Source organism: Neoarius graeffei, chromosome 17 (assembly GCF_027579695.1).
Source record: "Neoarius graeffei isolate fNeoGra1 chromosome 17, fNeoGra1.pri, whole genome shotgun sequence".
In the NCBI taxonomy this organism is placed as follows: domain Eukaryota; kingdom Metazoa; phylum Chordata; class Actinopteri; order Siluriformes; family Ariidae; genus Neoarius; species Neoarius graeffei.
Window position 1 is genome coordinate 33814947 of NC_083585.1, and position 15415 is coordinate 33830361.

Genomic DNA, 15415 nt, shown 5'->3' on the forward strand with positions numbered 1-15415 from the left:
AAGCCCAGTGTGAAGTTCCCACAGTCTGTGATGATTTGGGGTGCCATGTCATCTGCTGGTGTTGGTCCACTGTATTTTATCAAGTTCAAAGTCAACACAGCCATCTACCAGGAGATTTTAGAGCACTTCATGCTTCCATCTGCTGACGAGCTTTTTGGAGATGCTGATTTCCTTTTCCAGCAGGACTTGGCACCTACCCACAGTGCCAAAACTACTACCAAATGGTTTGCTGACCATGATATTACTGTGTTTGGCCAGCCAACTTGCCTGACCTGAACCCCATAGAGAATCTATGGGGTATTGTCAAGAGGAAGATGAGAAACGCCCGACCCAAAAATACAGATACACTGAAGGCCACTATCAAAGCAACCTTGGCTTCAATAACACCTCAGCAGTGCCACAGACTGATCACCTCCATGCCACACCGCATTGATACAGTAATTAATGGTAAAGGAGCCCCAACCAAGTATTGAGTGTATAAATGAATATAATTTTCAGAAGTTGGACATTTCTGTATTGTAAATCCTTTTTTTGATTGATCTTAGGGAATATTCTAATAATTTGAGATACTGGATTTCTGATTTTCATGAGCTATAAGCCATAATCATCAAAATTAAAACAAAAAAGGCTTTATTTCACTTTACATGTAATGAATATAGAATATATGAAAGTTTACCTTTTTGAATTAAATTATGAAAAAAAAGGAACTTTTTCATGGTAATCTAATTTTTTGAGATGCACTAGTACATGTATGTATTTATTTTGAAAACCCACCAGCCGACTGATCTGGCACGTTTTAATTGTGCAAAACCATATTCTGTATCCATAACAAAGGCATTGCTACAGACCTGCTTGCAGTCCAGACCTGTCCCCAATAGAGAATATGTGGCAAATTTTGAAAGGGAAAAAAAATAAGACAACGACAAGCCCATACTGTTGTACTGTTTCACACCTTAAGACCTGTTTGCAGGAAGAATGGGACAAAATAACACCCAAAACGCTTCATCACTTGGTGCCTTCAGTCCCTGAACATCTTTTAAGTGTTGTGAGAAGGAATGGCAACATTATAAAGTGGTAAATGTTTTACTGTCCCAACTTTTTTTGAAATGTATTGCAAGAATCAAAATTGAAATCAGTGTTTATTTTGAAAAACAATACAATTCATGAGGTAAAACATCCAATAATGTGCTACTGTATTGTTTTGAATGCACTGCAGGTTAAAGATTATTTACAAATCATTGTTTTCAGTTTTAATTTCACTTTGAACATACTGTCCCAGCTTTTTCTGATTTGAGGTTGTAAATTTATTTAGTGGTTTATTTACGATTAAATCACATTTTAAACCTTAAATATAAAATCACAAATTAAGTTTTTACACATATGCCTAGGCTTTCCAGTGTGTTTGTACGTTAAAAAAAAATCAATCAATAATAAAAAAAAATTCCGATTCAATAAATTGATGACAGGCATTCGATACCAAGGCTTCATCACACACAAACCCATCCATTTTTTAACAACAAAATTCTCAGCGTTATTAAATTGCTCTTTGTTACAGTGGCAGGAATGTGCTACACAGAAGGAACCAGTCAAGCTTCATAACCACAAGGGTCACTGAGTTTTTACATACTCGTCACTCCCTTTGTTTCTAGGATGAAGATCAAAAAAAAAAAAACTTAGAAACAAACACAAAAAGAATGCATAAACATGTGGTGCACATCAGTCTTTTATGGCCCTTTTCCACTACCCTTTTTCAGCTCACTTCAGCTCGCTTCAGCTCACTTCAGCCCGACACGGCTCGCGTTTCGACTACCAAAAACCAGCACGACTCAGCTCGCTTCAGCCCTGCTTAGCCCCTAAAACTCGCACCGTTTTGGAGTGGGGCTGAAGCGAGCCAAAGCGAGCCGACTGAGGCTGGGGGCGTGAGCAGACACTCCCCTGTGCACTGATTGGTGAGGAGGAGTGTCCTCACATGCCCACACACGCCCCGCGAGCGCGCTGGGATCTGTAAACACCGCAAACCCGGAAGGAGAAGAATTACGAATTACGAGAATTTCTGAAGCCTTATGCGCCGCCTCGACTCATCTATACGCTCTTGCCAGTATCTGTTGGCGTTGTCGGTGACAACAAGCCACAGCACCAAGACCAGCAACACTAACGACTCCATGTCCTCCATGTTTATTGTTTACTATTCGGGTTGTGAGACTACCGCTTAAAAGATCACTGATGTCACTGTTTGCGCTGCTTAACGACATCACGTGACGTCCACCCACTTTCGCTAACTCCACCCAATGTGTCCACCCACTTCCAGCCAGCACGGTTCAGCGCAGTTGTAGTCGAAATGCAACTCCAACAGCCCCGCTCAGCCCGACTCAGCACGGCACGGCTCAGCCCGACTCAGCCGCGTTTGTAGTGGAAAAGCGGCATTAGACACCCCCCCCCAAACAAACCAGGAATGAATGGCGCAACATTTGTACAACCCCCATTCTAACTGGGACAATGTGTAAAACATAAAAACAAAGTGCAATGATTTGCAAATCATGGAAACCCTATAATTCATTGAAACTAGTACAAAGACAACATATCAAATGCTGAAACTGAGAAATTTTATTGTTTTCTTAAATATATTTGCTCATTTTGAATTTGATGCCAGCAGCACATTAAAAAAAAAAAAAGACAAGGGCATGTGCACCACTGTTTTGCATTATCTCTACTTTTAACAACACTGTAAACGTCTGGAAATTCAGGAGACCAACTGCTGTCGTTTTGAAATGGAAATGTTGTCCCATTTTTGTCTGATATACAATTTCAGCTGCTCAACAGTTCGGGGTCTCCTTTATTAGGGCCCGAGCCCTATGGGCGAAGGCCCTATTGTTCTTGTAAGAGTTCACTATTATTATTCTTCCGTCTTCTTCTTCTTCTTCTTCCGTCTTCTTCTTCTTCTTTATTTTTCTCCGCTGTTGGGCCATTTTCGGGGCGCTTGCCATGGGCGAAAACGCACGAAATTTGGCGCCAGTTCCGAGAATTGCCACCGCTACTCAGAACCAGAAGCCCAAACTTGGCCGGGGCTCAGGGCCTCTATAGCGCCCCCTAAGTCGTTGTGATTTTGGCCTCCCGCATTACGGTGCCTGGGTGCCATGTAGTTTGTAGTGGTGGCATGCCATTTGGTACGCATATGTATCTCACTAAGCCGGACAAAAATGTAATGCCAATGCATTAGCCACGCCCAACAGGAAGTGAGGTAATTTCACTTTTGTGCGAAATGCATGGCCACGAAGACGGTGCAACTCCTCCTAGACCGTTCATAGGAATGTCACCAAAATTGATACACATCATCTACAGACATGGCTGACAAAAGTTACTAAATACGTTTCACGTAGGATAAACCGTTCAGAAGTTATACGTCAATCAATTTTCACTTCAAAATTTTACATGCTTAAAAATTCATAACAAATCTTCTGATTGCTCAAAACTGCTCATACTTCACAGGCTAATCACTCATTGGGCTTCTGACATGTTACCCAATTTCTGTGACATTTCGCCACTGGGGGCGCTATTTTTGGGCAAAAAATCCAATCTTTCCTCAAATTTGGTCAAACTTCACGGCCACCCTCTTACTACCTCCCATGTCATGTATACCACATTTTGGAAATTTTCGTCCATGGGGGGCGCTGTTTTTGGCCGGCGCAATTTCTCCAAAATGGGTTTTTGGTTAATAATTCCATAATGCTTTTCCTTCACACCACTACCTTGTGATAGTACATTGCTGTTGTAGACACTTATTTTTCCAACTCATAATCGCTCATGTACAGCATAGCGCCACCTACTGACATGGGAAAAACCAAAAAATTTATTCTTCAAAAATCTATATCTCATCTTCTATTTACTCAATTTTCATCACACTTCATAGGCAAACTCTTCATAGCTCACCTGACATATACGCCAAATTTTGTGCACTTTCGCCCCTGGGGGTGCTGGTTATGGCAGAAATGATATTGCAGCTTCTGATTTGTCAACCTTGGCAAGCAAACTCTTTACAAGACCCTTATTGGGGCGCTTGCCATGGTCGACAACGCTCGAAATTTGGCTCCTTTTTCTTAGACTGCCACCGCTACTGAGAACCAGAAGCCCAGATCCAGGCGGGCCTCAGGGCCTCTATAGCGCCCCCTAACGTGTTGTGATTTTTGCCTCTCGCATTAAGGTGCCTGGTTGCCATGTAGTTTGTAGTAGTGGCATGCCCTTTGGTACGCATATGTATCTCACTAAGCCGGACAAAAATGTAATGCCAATGCATTAGCCACGCCCTACAGGAAGTGAGGTAATTTCACTTTTGTGCGAAATGCATGGCCACGAAGACGGCGCAACTCCTCCTAGACCGTTCATAGGAACGTCACCAAAATTGATACACATCATCTACAGTCATGGCTGACAAAAGGTGCTAAATACGTTTCACGTAGGGTAAACCGTTCAGAAGTTATACGTCAATCAATTTTCAATGCAAAATTTTACATGCTTAAAAATTCATAACAAATCTTCTAATTGCTCAAAACTGCTCATACTTCACAGGCAAATCAGTCATTGGGCTTCTGACATGTTACCCAATTTCTGTGATATTTCGCCACTGGGGGCGCTATTTTTGGGCAAAAAATCCAATCTTTCCTCAAATTTGGTCAAACTTCACGGCCACCCTCTTTCTACCTCCCATGTCATGTATACCACATTTTGGGAATTTTCGTCCATGGGGGGGCGCTGTTTTTGGCCGATGCAATTGCTCCAAAACGGGTTTTTGGTAAATAATTCCATAATGCTTTTCCTTCACACCACTTCCTTGTGATAGTACGTTGCTGTTGTAGACACTTATTTTTCCAACTCATAAACGCTCATGTACAGCATAGCGCCACCTACTGACATGGGAAAAACCAAAAAATTTATTCTTCAAAAATCAATATCTCATCTTCTATTTACTCAATCTTGATCAAACTTGATACGCACACTCGTTACAGGTCACCTGACATATGTGCCAAATTTTGTGACCTTTTGCCACTGGGGGCGCTGTTTTCAGGCAACAATTTATATCTCGGCTTCTGATTGGTCAAACTTGATCAAACTTGAGAAAACAACTCTTCATTGGTCCCTTGACATGTATACCAAATTTGGTGAACTTTCACCACTGGGGGCGCTCATTGCGCTGTAGCAGTTGCAGGACAGGTGTTTACAATCATGAGGCACCAGGAGTATGTTGTTTTGGTTGCCTTAAACACACATGACTTGTGGGGAATGGGTGGGCAGTCGGGAGCAAGTGTTGTAGCGTTACATACAGACTAATAGATGTCTAACAGAAGACAATCCTATGTAGCTACAGCTTGGTGACTGATGAGGTAAATACATTAATTTGGTTGGGAAGCCATGGCATAAAATGTTCTGTCCATGACAACATCTCAGCGCACCGTGTACTCTGTGTCCATTTCTGTGCTTTGTCGCCATTGTGGGAGTAATGTCACTTGCCGAAGAAGCTGTGGAAGGTCTTTCGCGGGGACGCATGCCCCCGCCCCCCCTTGGCCGCTGGCGCGAGGGCCCGTAGAGGCCGCTTGCGGCTTTAATTGTATTTTGCACTTCATAATACACCAAATGTTTTAAATGGGAGACAGGTCTGGATTGCAGGCAGACCAGTTTAGCACCCAGACTCTTTTACTATGGAGCCATGCAGTTGTGATATGTGCAGAAAGTGGTTTGGCATTGTCTTGTTTAAAGAAGCAAGGCCATGGGTAGTGCCAGAGATTTTCTTTTACTGGTGCCATGGGGTTGCTTGACTCTTCAGTGAGGGTGTGCTGAAATTTAGGGCTTCCCATTAATCAGACCCTCCAGGATTTCACGATGTTGCGATTTGCAACTTCAACGCAAATTCAACCAATCCCCGCGAATTCAGGGCGGTGTTGCAATTATATCCAATCACCGCAACTTTCCCGCAAATTTGACCAATCATTGGCGTCGTCTTGAGGTGACGTTGACAAACTACCTTCCGCGTTACAGTACTTCAAGTGTTGCCAGATTGGACGGTTTCAAGTGCATTTTGGTGGGTTTTGAACATATTTTGGGCTGGAAAATGTCAGCAGTATCTGGCAACACTGCATGATGTGCGAGTCAGTGTTTATGTAGGCTTAAATTCTGTTACTGAAAGTGTGTTATGTTTACAGTGAAGGACTGTGTGCACTTTACTTTTTTTTTTTTAACTTAATGCAAGAAATTAATGGATGCCAACAGTTTTGCCAAAATGGTATTTTATTTTCCATTGTTTACCCTGGTGAAAAATAAATGTGCTAAGTGTACTAAAATTTAGCATACTTTTGTGTACTTGAAGCCACACTAATCATCAATATACTTCGTGTGTTTATGATTAGTTAACTTGAGGCATGCTATTTTGGAACAACTAATTTTGTACTAAATATATTTTAATTGTATTTAAATTGTAGAAAAGTGCAACTTGAAGTGTATTTAGTGTACTTTTATGTGCTAGTGGAACAACTTAAAGTATATTTTGTAATCTTTAAGTATATGACTTTATATATACTAATATATGCTTAGTCAAATTAAAGTGTACTTTGTTTGTATTATAGTACACTTTAGAAATTAGTACACTAAGTACACTTTAGAAATTGCACATAACTTTCATTTAAAGTATATTTTAGTATAATATTTCTATAAAGTGTAATATAGTATAATTATTTTAGTGTGTTAAAAGTGCTAGCATGAAAGCGTGATGTTAGTATACTTTTTATATATTTACAAAAAGTACAATTTGTGTAAGTACATTTTCAGTATACTATTGAAAATATGAATATACTTTAAATACAATAAAAGTACTTTTTTTTTTTCGCCAGGGTAGGCAGCTTCAGCATCATACTGTGAGGTTCTGTTCAAATTGTTTTTTTCTTCTATGAACCCTGAGCCATTTATTTTATTAGTTTATAATTATTGTTTAATTTAGTCTTCAGGAGAGACTGCCTGCACACAGTACTAGTATTAATATATTTTTTTTCTTACATGAAAGCTGAATCATTTATATTATATTTTAAGGTAACTTCATGTTGTGCTGTGAGGTTCTATGCACTTTAACTTTTGAACCAACAGGTGCATTTGGATAAGTAAAGCCTATTTTTCTGCATTTTTGTAGTCCTGGTAGTCTTTTATATTGGTAAAGTTGTTTATAGGACCATTTCTCAGTGTCTGTTTTTTTTAATCAATAGTTTTTCAGTAATAACTTCATATTTAACATACCACTCAATTTTAATCACACAAAGAGAAAATCGCAACAATTTCTCGCAACTTTCACTTCTTCCCGCAATGTAATCGCAACAAAAACCTAAAAAACACCGCAACTTTCATCGCAATTTTTTGGAAAAAACCCCGCAACATCAGACATTGTTGCAGGCTAAAATCACAAAAAAAGGCCCGCGAAATCCTGGGGGGACTGATTTAATGTGTCTGTTGACACAGCTTATTTACCTCTGCCAAGGAGGTTGTGCTTTCGGTTTGTTTGTTTGCCTGACTGTAAGCAGAATTACACAAAAATTGAGTCAGTAGTTTTCATGAAACTTGGGGGGAGTGTAGCATGGGCCAAGGAAAAACCCATTCAATGCTAACAGCATTTAGCTTTGGCAGAGATCTGAGCTCTCAGAGTGCCCTTATTGAAACACGCCCAACACATGTACACATACGCAGTACAACAAATACACTGCCAATCTGTGTTAAACACAAGGCAAAATATTCAGCTCACAGGATACAGATGTAAGGTTCACAAGAGAGCCGACGTAAACACAACTTTGAATCTAAAATTTCAAACATTTAAGCCATGGCCAGGGCTTTAGCACAAGCAGCAAGCACCAGACACAGGTTTGTGCACATTTCAGCCTCCGATTCTGAGATCACAACCTCATGCAGCTAATGAATGAACAGTATTCGGTTCTATAGACCTAATGTTATCTGAATGAGAATTGCACGGAAATAACTATAAGGAGTCAGAATTTGTGCCTCAACCGCCAAATGCATTAAATTCATAATTGACAACAGAGGGGGGAAAATCATGCACTTACAGTGGTGCTTGAAAGTTTGTGAACCCTTTAGAATTTTCTATATTTCTGCATAAATATGACCTAAAGCATCATCAGATTTTCACACAAGTCCTAAAAGTAGATAAAGAGAACCTAGTTAAACAAATGAGACAAAATATTATACTTGGTCATTTATTTCATGAGGAAAATGATCCAATATTACATATCTGAGTGGCAAAAGTATGTGAACCTTTGCTTTCAGTATCTGGTGTGACCCCCTTGTGCAGCAGTAACTGCAACTAAACGTTTCCGGTAACTGTTGATCAGTCCTGTACACCGGCTTGGAGGAATTTTAGCCCATTCCTCCGTACAGAACAGCTTCAACTCTGGGATGTTGGTGGGTTTCCTCACATGAACTGCTCACTTTAGGTCCTTCCACAACATTTTGATTGGATTAAAGGTCAGGACTTTGACTTGGCCATTCCAAAACATTAACTTTATTCCTCTTGAACCATTCTTTGGTAGAATGACTTGTGTGCTTAGGGTTGTTGTCTTGCTGCATGATCCACCTTCTCTTGAGATTCAATTCATGGACAGATGTCCTGACATTTTCATTTAGAATTCGCTGGTATAATTCAGAATTCATTGTTCCATCAATGATGGCAAGCTGTCCTGGCCCAGATGCAGCAAAACAGGCCCAAACCATGATACTACCACCACCATGTTTCACAGATGGGATAAGGTTCTTATGCTGGAATGCAGTGTTTTCCTTTCTCCAAACATAACGCTTCTCATTTAAACCAAAAAGTTATATTTTGGTCTCATCCATCCACAAAACATTTTTCCAATAGCCTTCTGGCTTGTCCACGTCATCTTTAGCAAACTGCAGACGAGCAGCAATGTTCTTTTTGGAGAGCAGTGGCTTTCCCCTTGCGACCCTGCCATGCAGGGCTGGCTCTAGGTCTTTGGCTGCCCTAGGCGAGATTGAGTTTTGGCGCCCCCCCCCCCAGAAAAAAAACCCTCTAATAACATCTAAATAACACTTTAATCTAATCACTCTATTCTATTACTATTAAACAATGTATGGTGCATGGACAATAAACGAAGTCATTTTTTATCTTTTTCATTATTGTTATTATTGTTATCATTATTCACAAAGTGTCAAAGTAAAATGACCACACACATTTCAATACATATCTCCATATAATGGGCAAAAACTCTTCCGCACCCTGTTCAAAGTGTAGTGCATGGACAATAAACAAGAAATTATTTTTAGTTTCTTTTTTGCTATTAAAAGTTAAGTCATCTCTGAAGAATTAAATTAAATGAATAAAAAATTCTACAATTCTAAATTGTGCAAACTTAAGCACCCTGTTAGGACATCAATGGGCTGTATTTTCAAACAAAAGTGCTATTATGGGTACTTTGTTATTGAAGTAACATTACAATGGGACTCGTCTGGTCTTCCTAATGGCAAATTCCTTGATAATATCATCAAATGATATTTCTCTTGAGATCTCTTGGTTGATGCTCATTAGAGCAAGCCCATTCAGATGTTCTTGACTCATTGTTGACCTTAAGTATGTCTTCAGCAGTTTTAATTTTGAAAAGCTTCTTTCAGCAGAAGCTACTGTCACAGGTAGTGTAACAGCAGAGGTAAGGAGTGTGTATTTCTACATCCCCAGCCGCATCAGAGGTGTTGTAAAAAAGGTTTTCAACCTTTCATGAGCCAGGGCGCACTTTTTTCAATGAAAAAATCTCAAGGCACATCACCAATAGAAAATGTTGACTGAAACTAAAACGCTGTTGCCAATATTTACAATATACAGTCATTCTATAATTTTCCATGGTACACTTGGTTATCTCTCACAGCACACTAGTGTTCCGCGGTACTAGAGTTCGGCAGCACAGTGGTTGAAAACACTGTACACCACTGATGCACTTGGTAACATCTCCATTCAATAACCCATCCCTCCTTTTTGGTGGGGTTTTGGTTGCCCTTGGCGCCCCTGGGCACACTTTGCGCTCTAGACAATTGCCAGCGCTGGTAAAGAGAACACATCTGAGTGCTTGTTTCGTTTCCCTGCAGTCTTGACGCACTGAGATTGTTTCTTGTTTTCAACGCGTTTATTATATTTTCCTCCAGGAAGCTCTTCGCAACATGGTTGCTTGAATGAGCTGCTAAACTGTCATTTTAATGAGAACACAGATCAACAAAGCAACTTTGTTTTATTTAAAAAAAAAAAAAGTGCCAGGCACCACTGGAATATCTCGCTGCAAAACGTGTTCGGTGCATAAAAGACCTTTACTTCAGCCCAGACTGCTCAACGACACCGACAGACTGCTCCAAGTGCAGCCATATTCAAAACAAGCAACAGATATGTCAGTTATCTACGTTATGCAAAAACACTCTTTAGCCAACAACACTTAGGCTATTACATGGCCAAAACAGAGAACAGCCGCGGATGCGCACTTGAGCACTTATTGTTTCATGATTAACAACCACCACCACACCCCGCTTTTTTTGACAAATCGCACCCTGACTACATGCTTTGCTGTACAATTAAATTAGGCTAAGACATTATAATGCTGACTCGTTTTCAGAATAGTGGAAGTCATAATTTTTCCTCACCCCGTTTCTGCGCCCCTGGATGGACGCAGCGCCCTTAGCATTTGCCTATGCCACGGGCCGGCTCTGCTGCCATGCACACCATTGTTGTTCAGTGTTTTCCTGATGGTGGACTCATGAACATTAACATTAGCCAATGTGAGAGAGGCCTTCAGTTGCTTAGAAGTTACCCTGGGGTCCTTTGTGACCTCGCCGACTATTACACGCCTTGGTCTTGGAGTGATCTTTGTTGGTCGACCACTCCTGGGGAGGGTAACAGTGGTCTTGAATTTCTTCCATTTGTACACAATCTGTCTGACTGTGGATTGGTGGAGTCCAAACTCTTTAGAGATGGTTTTGTAACCTTTTCCAGCCTGATGAGCATCAACGCTTTTTCTGAGGTCCTCAGAAATCTCCTTTGTTCGTGCCAGGATACACTTCCACAAACATGTGTTGTGAGGATCAGACTTTGATAGATCCCTGTTCTTTAAATAAAGCAGGGTGCCTACGCACACCTGATTGTCATCCCATTGATTGAAAACACCTGACTAATTTCACCTTCAAATTAACTGCTAATCCTAGAGGTTCACATACTTTTGCCACTCACAGACATGTAATATTGGATCATTTTCCTCAATAAATGAATGACCAAGTATAATATTTTTGTCTCATTTGTTTAACTGGGTTCTCTTTATCTACTTTTAGGACTTGTATGAAAATCTGATGTTGTTTTAGGTCATAAATATGCAGAAATATAGAAAATTCTAAAGGGTTCACAAACTTTCAAGCACCACTGTACCATTGGATATATTCATAAAAAAGAATGCATCTATTGATTGAGTCTTCACACATGGACATTTATGAAGTGTAAAAAAAAAAAAAAAATTGTGATATCGCTGATGCTAATTTACAAAAAAAAATTGCTCTCTGGTTCACAGGAAGTGAATGTACCACAAGGTCAAAAGTTCAGTGCATGCTGCACCCATTGGCTGAATCAGATCACCTGTGTTGATTGTTATTTAGTCTAAAATAATAGGTTTGTTTTATTAATGTATTTATTTTTCAAAATAAAAATTATAGTATTCACACATTAAAAATTCTAAATAAACCACAGAAATTTCTTGGGGGCGGGCTAAAGGGGTGCTATGGCTAACCTAAGGGTAGCTACAGCACCCCTCATGAGCAAGGCCTTCCCTGAAAAAGACACTGTCTTGATGGCAACATGTTGCGTCAAAACCTTTATATATCATTCAGCATTAATAGTGCCTTCCCAGATGTACAAGCTACCTATACCATGTGCACTAATGCCCCCATACCATCACAGATGCTGGTTTTTGAACTGTGCACGGATAACAAGCCAGACGGTCCCTCTCCTCTTTAGCCTGGAGGACATGGTGTCCATGATTTTCAAAAAGAATTTCAAAGTTTGATTCATCAGAACACAGGATAGTTTTCCACTATTCCTCATCCATCATAAATGAGCTCGGGCCAAGAGAAGGTGGTGGTGTTTGGTGTTTCTGGATATTGTTTATAAATTGTTTTAACTTGCATTTGTCAAGTCAAGTTTATTTGTACAGCGCTTTTAACAACAGATATTGTTGCAAAGCAGCTTTACAGAAAATTAAAGACTTTAAACATGAGCGAATTTTATTCCTAATTTTTCCCTGATGAGCAAGCCTTTGGCGATGGTAGGAAAAACTCCCTCACATGACATGAGGAAGAAACCTTGAGAGGAACCAGACTCAAAAGGGAACCCATCCTCATCTGGGTGATTACAGATAGCATGCTTATAAATAACTTGCTTCCATGACTGTGTCCTATATAGTTACAAAGAACAACTGTGTAACCAGGAAATTCATTATAGTTTTAACATGAAGAAAATTTTGTTGAAGTTATCAATTGTTCATTGATGGAGACTCGAGTGCAAAACTGTTCATGATAACTGCAGTCCTAAGGTTACCATGTCATTTGTAGTCCTCAGCCATCATAGCAAAACTGTAAGTGTCCAGAGCCATCTTTCAAGTGCGACTTTCGACTGTCCATATGGGGCCATCCTCCCCCATCCCGCTTTAACAGGCCAGCTTTGCCCATTTGTAGATACAGTGACAAACTGTGTTCACAGATGATGGTTTTTGTAACTGTTTGAGTCCATGCAGTGATTTTCACTACAGAATCATATATGTTTTTAATGCAATGTCACCTAAGGGCCGGAAGATCAAGGGCAACCCAAGTTGGTTTTCAGCCTTGTCCCTTGTGTACAGAGATTTCTCCAGATTCTCTGAATCTTTTAATGATATTATGTACCATGGATGATGTGAGCCACAAATTCTTTGCGATTTTACATTGAGGAACTTTATTCTTAAAGTACTGCACTATTTGCCCACACAGTCTTTCACAGAGTGGTGAACCCCTCCCTATTGGCCCTTTTCCACTACCCTTTCTCAGCTCACTTCAGCTCGCTTCAGCTCACTTCAGCCTGACACGGCTCGCGTTTCGACTACCAAAAACCAGCACGACTCAGCTCGTTTCAGCCCTGCTTGGCCCCTAAAACTCGCACCGTTTTGGAGTGGGGCTGAAGCGAGCCAAGCCGTGCCGAGTGAGGTTGGGGGCGTGAGCAGACACTCCCCTGTGCACTGATTGGTGAGGAGGAGTGTCCTCACATGCCCACACACGCCCCGCGAGCGCGCTGGGATCTGTAAACACCGCAAACCCGGAAGAAGAATAATTACGAATTACGAGAATTTCTGAAGCCTTATGTGCCTCGCCTCATCTATACGCTCTTGCCAGTATCTGTCCGCGTTGTCGGTGACAACAAGCCACAGCACCAAGACCAGCCACACTAACGACTCCATGTCCTCCATGTTTATTGTTTACTCTCCGGGTCGTGAGACTACCGCTTAAAAGATCACTGATGTCACTGTTTGCGCTGCTTAACGACATCACGTGACGTCCACCCACTTTCGCTAACTCCACCCAATGTGTCCACCCACTTCCAGCCAGCACGGTTCAGCGCGGTTGTAGTCGAAATGCAACTCCAACAGCCCCACTCAGCCCAACTCAGCACGGCACGGCTCAGCCCGACTCAGCCGCGTTTGTAGTGGAAAAGCGGCATAAATTTACTTCTGAGAGACTCCGCCTCTCTGGGATGCTCTTTTTATACCCAATCATGTTACAGACCTGTTGCCAATTAGCCTGATTAATTTTTTTTTAACATTATACAATTTTTCCAGTCTTTTGTTGGCCCTGTCACAATTTTCATTGAAACGTTGCTGGCACTAAATGCAAAATGTGCAAATATTTTTCAAAAAACAATAACATTTCACTTCTGTTTCCAGTTCAGAGTATGCTGTGCATGTATTGGCTGCTGCTTCTCCCTGGAGCATTTTCTTCTTCTTTTCCCCCCTCTTTTTTCTTTCTATGTTGGTATGGTTTAATGTTTGTTCTTTGTTTGAATGTTTTGCCTGCCAGTTGTGGCGTAGCTCCAGACCCAGTTTTGGGCGTAGGTTTCCTCAGGCCTTGGTTCACCGTGGGTGATGCATGTTCTGCTCGCTATGGACTGCAGTGAACTCCGTGTTCTCTTTAACATTGGAGTTGCCCAGCGCTCTGTGTGGCCATGCTTCTGTGCTCGCTTTCTGGATTTGTCCACAGTAATTGGCCTACCAAGGCTGTTGCGGTTACTCTGCTTTACATTGTTTTCTGGATCCATGGCACGGTGTTCTGAGCGCTGTTGCCGGGTGGTGTCGTGGCAGCTGTGCAGGTGGTGTGGGATTTAACTTTGTGCATTTTTTGGTGGGACTGTGGCCAGCTACACCATTGGAGTTACATCCTAACTTCTTTTGGTGGATTTTTTTTTTTTTTGGCACTTGTAAAGCAACCTTGGGTGTGAGAAAGGCGCTATACAAGTTAAACTTATTATTATTATTATTATTATTGTTGTAAGATTTTTCAGTTTCAACATTTGATATGTTGTCTTGGTACTATTTTCAATTAAATATCTGGTTCCTATGATTTGCAAATCATCACTCTGTTTTATTTAAATTTTACACAGTGTCCCAACTTTTTTTGGAATTGTGGTTGTATTAAATATCATAAACTTTACTGTTTGAATATGTCAAGGTAAGCAAGTTGTCTTGTTTTTATTTAACAAACCGTGAGTCTTGCCTTTACATGCATGAAAATTAGCAGCCAGGCTGTCTCTGTGTGGTTTGAGGGCATGTTAACACATGCAGTTGATGTGACTACGTAGGCTGATAATTGCATATAGTTCTATGAAATTAGGTACGTATACTTGGAAACAAATTCTAATCCCTAAACAAAGGCATGAAGTACTTACATCTCCAGCAAGCTGCTGAAAAACTTTGCGGAACTGCCTGTCTTCATCGCTCTCATTCACAGAAGCCTGAACAGATGTTATGGGTCTTCGGGGAGGAGGCTGGGACACAGGCAGGAAAGCCACAGTAAAAATCACATATACACTCTCTAAGATTGAGTCGGGCAAAAGACAGGCTATTTGCTTTACTTAAGTAAATAAGTGACTTTAGTACTGTATTATAAGGGTGTATCTGGGTTTAGACTAAATGGTAGATTTGCAAATATGACAAACTAAAGATGAGTAAGTCTATGATCACTTACTGGAGCAGAAGGAGTAAACTGGGAAGGATCAATATTGCTGTGAAATGTATGTTTGGAAAAAAGTTTTGTTGTTAGACTGAAATGCGTTAAAGAAGAAATGACTATCAGAGTATGAGTTTAAAATGCATTT

At 40.7% G+C, this 15415-nt stretch overlaps 1 protein-coding gene across 1 annotated transcript in view; it reads right to left on the reverse strand.

The window, feature by feature from the left end:
- Positions 1–15415, reverse strand: part of capns1b (calpain, small subunit 1 b) — a 30216-nt gene that overhangs the window by 14116 nt on the left and 685 nt on the right. The window contains exons 3-4 of the mRNA XM_060944071.1: positions 15286–15322; positions 14987–15085 (exon numbers count right to left, since the gene is read on the reverse strand). Coding sequence (XP_060800054.1) covers positions 14987–15085; positions 15286–15322 — 136 coding nt within the window. The remainder of the gene's footprint in view (positions 1–14986; positions 15086–15285; positions 15323–15415) is intronic.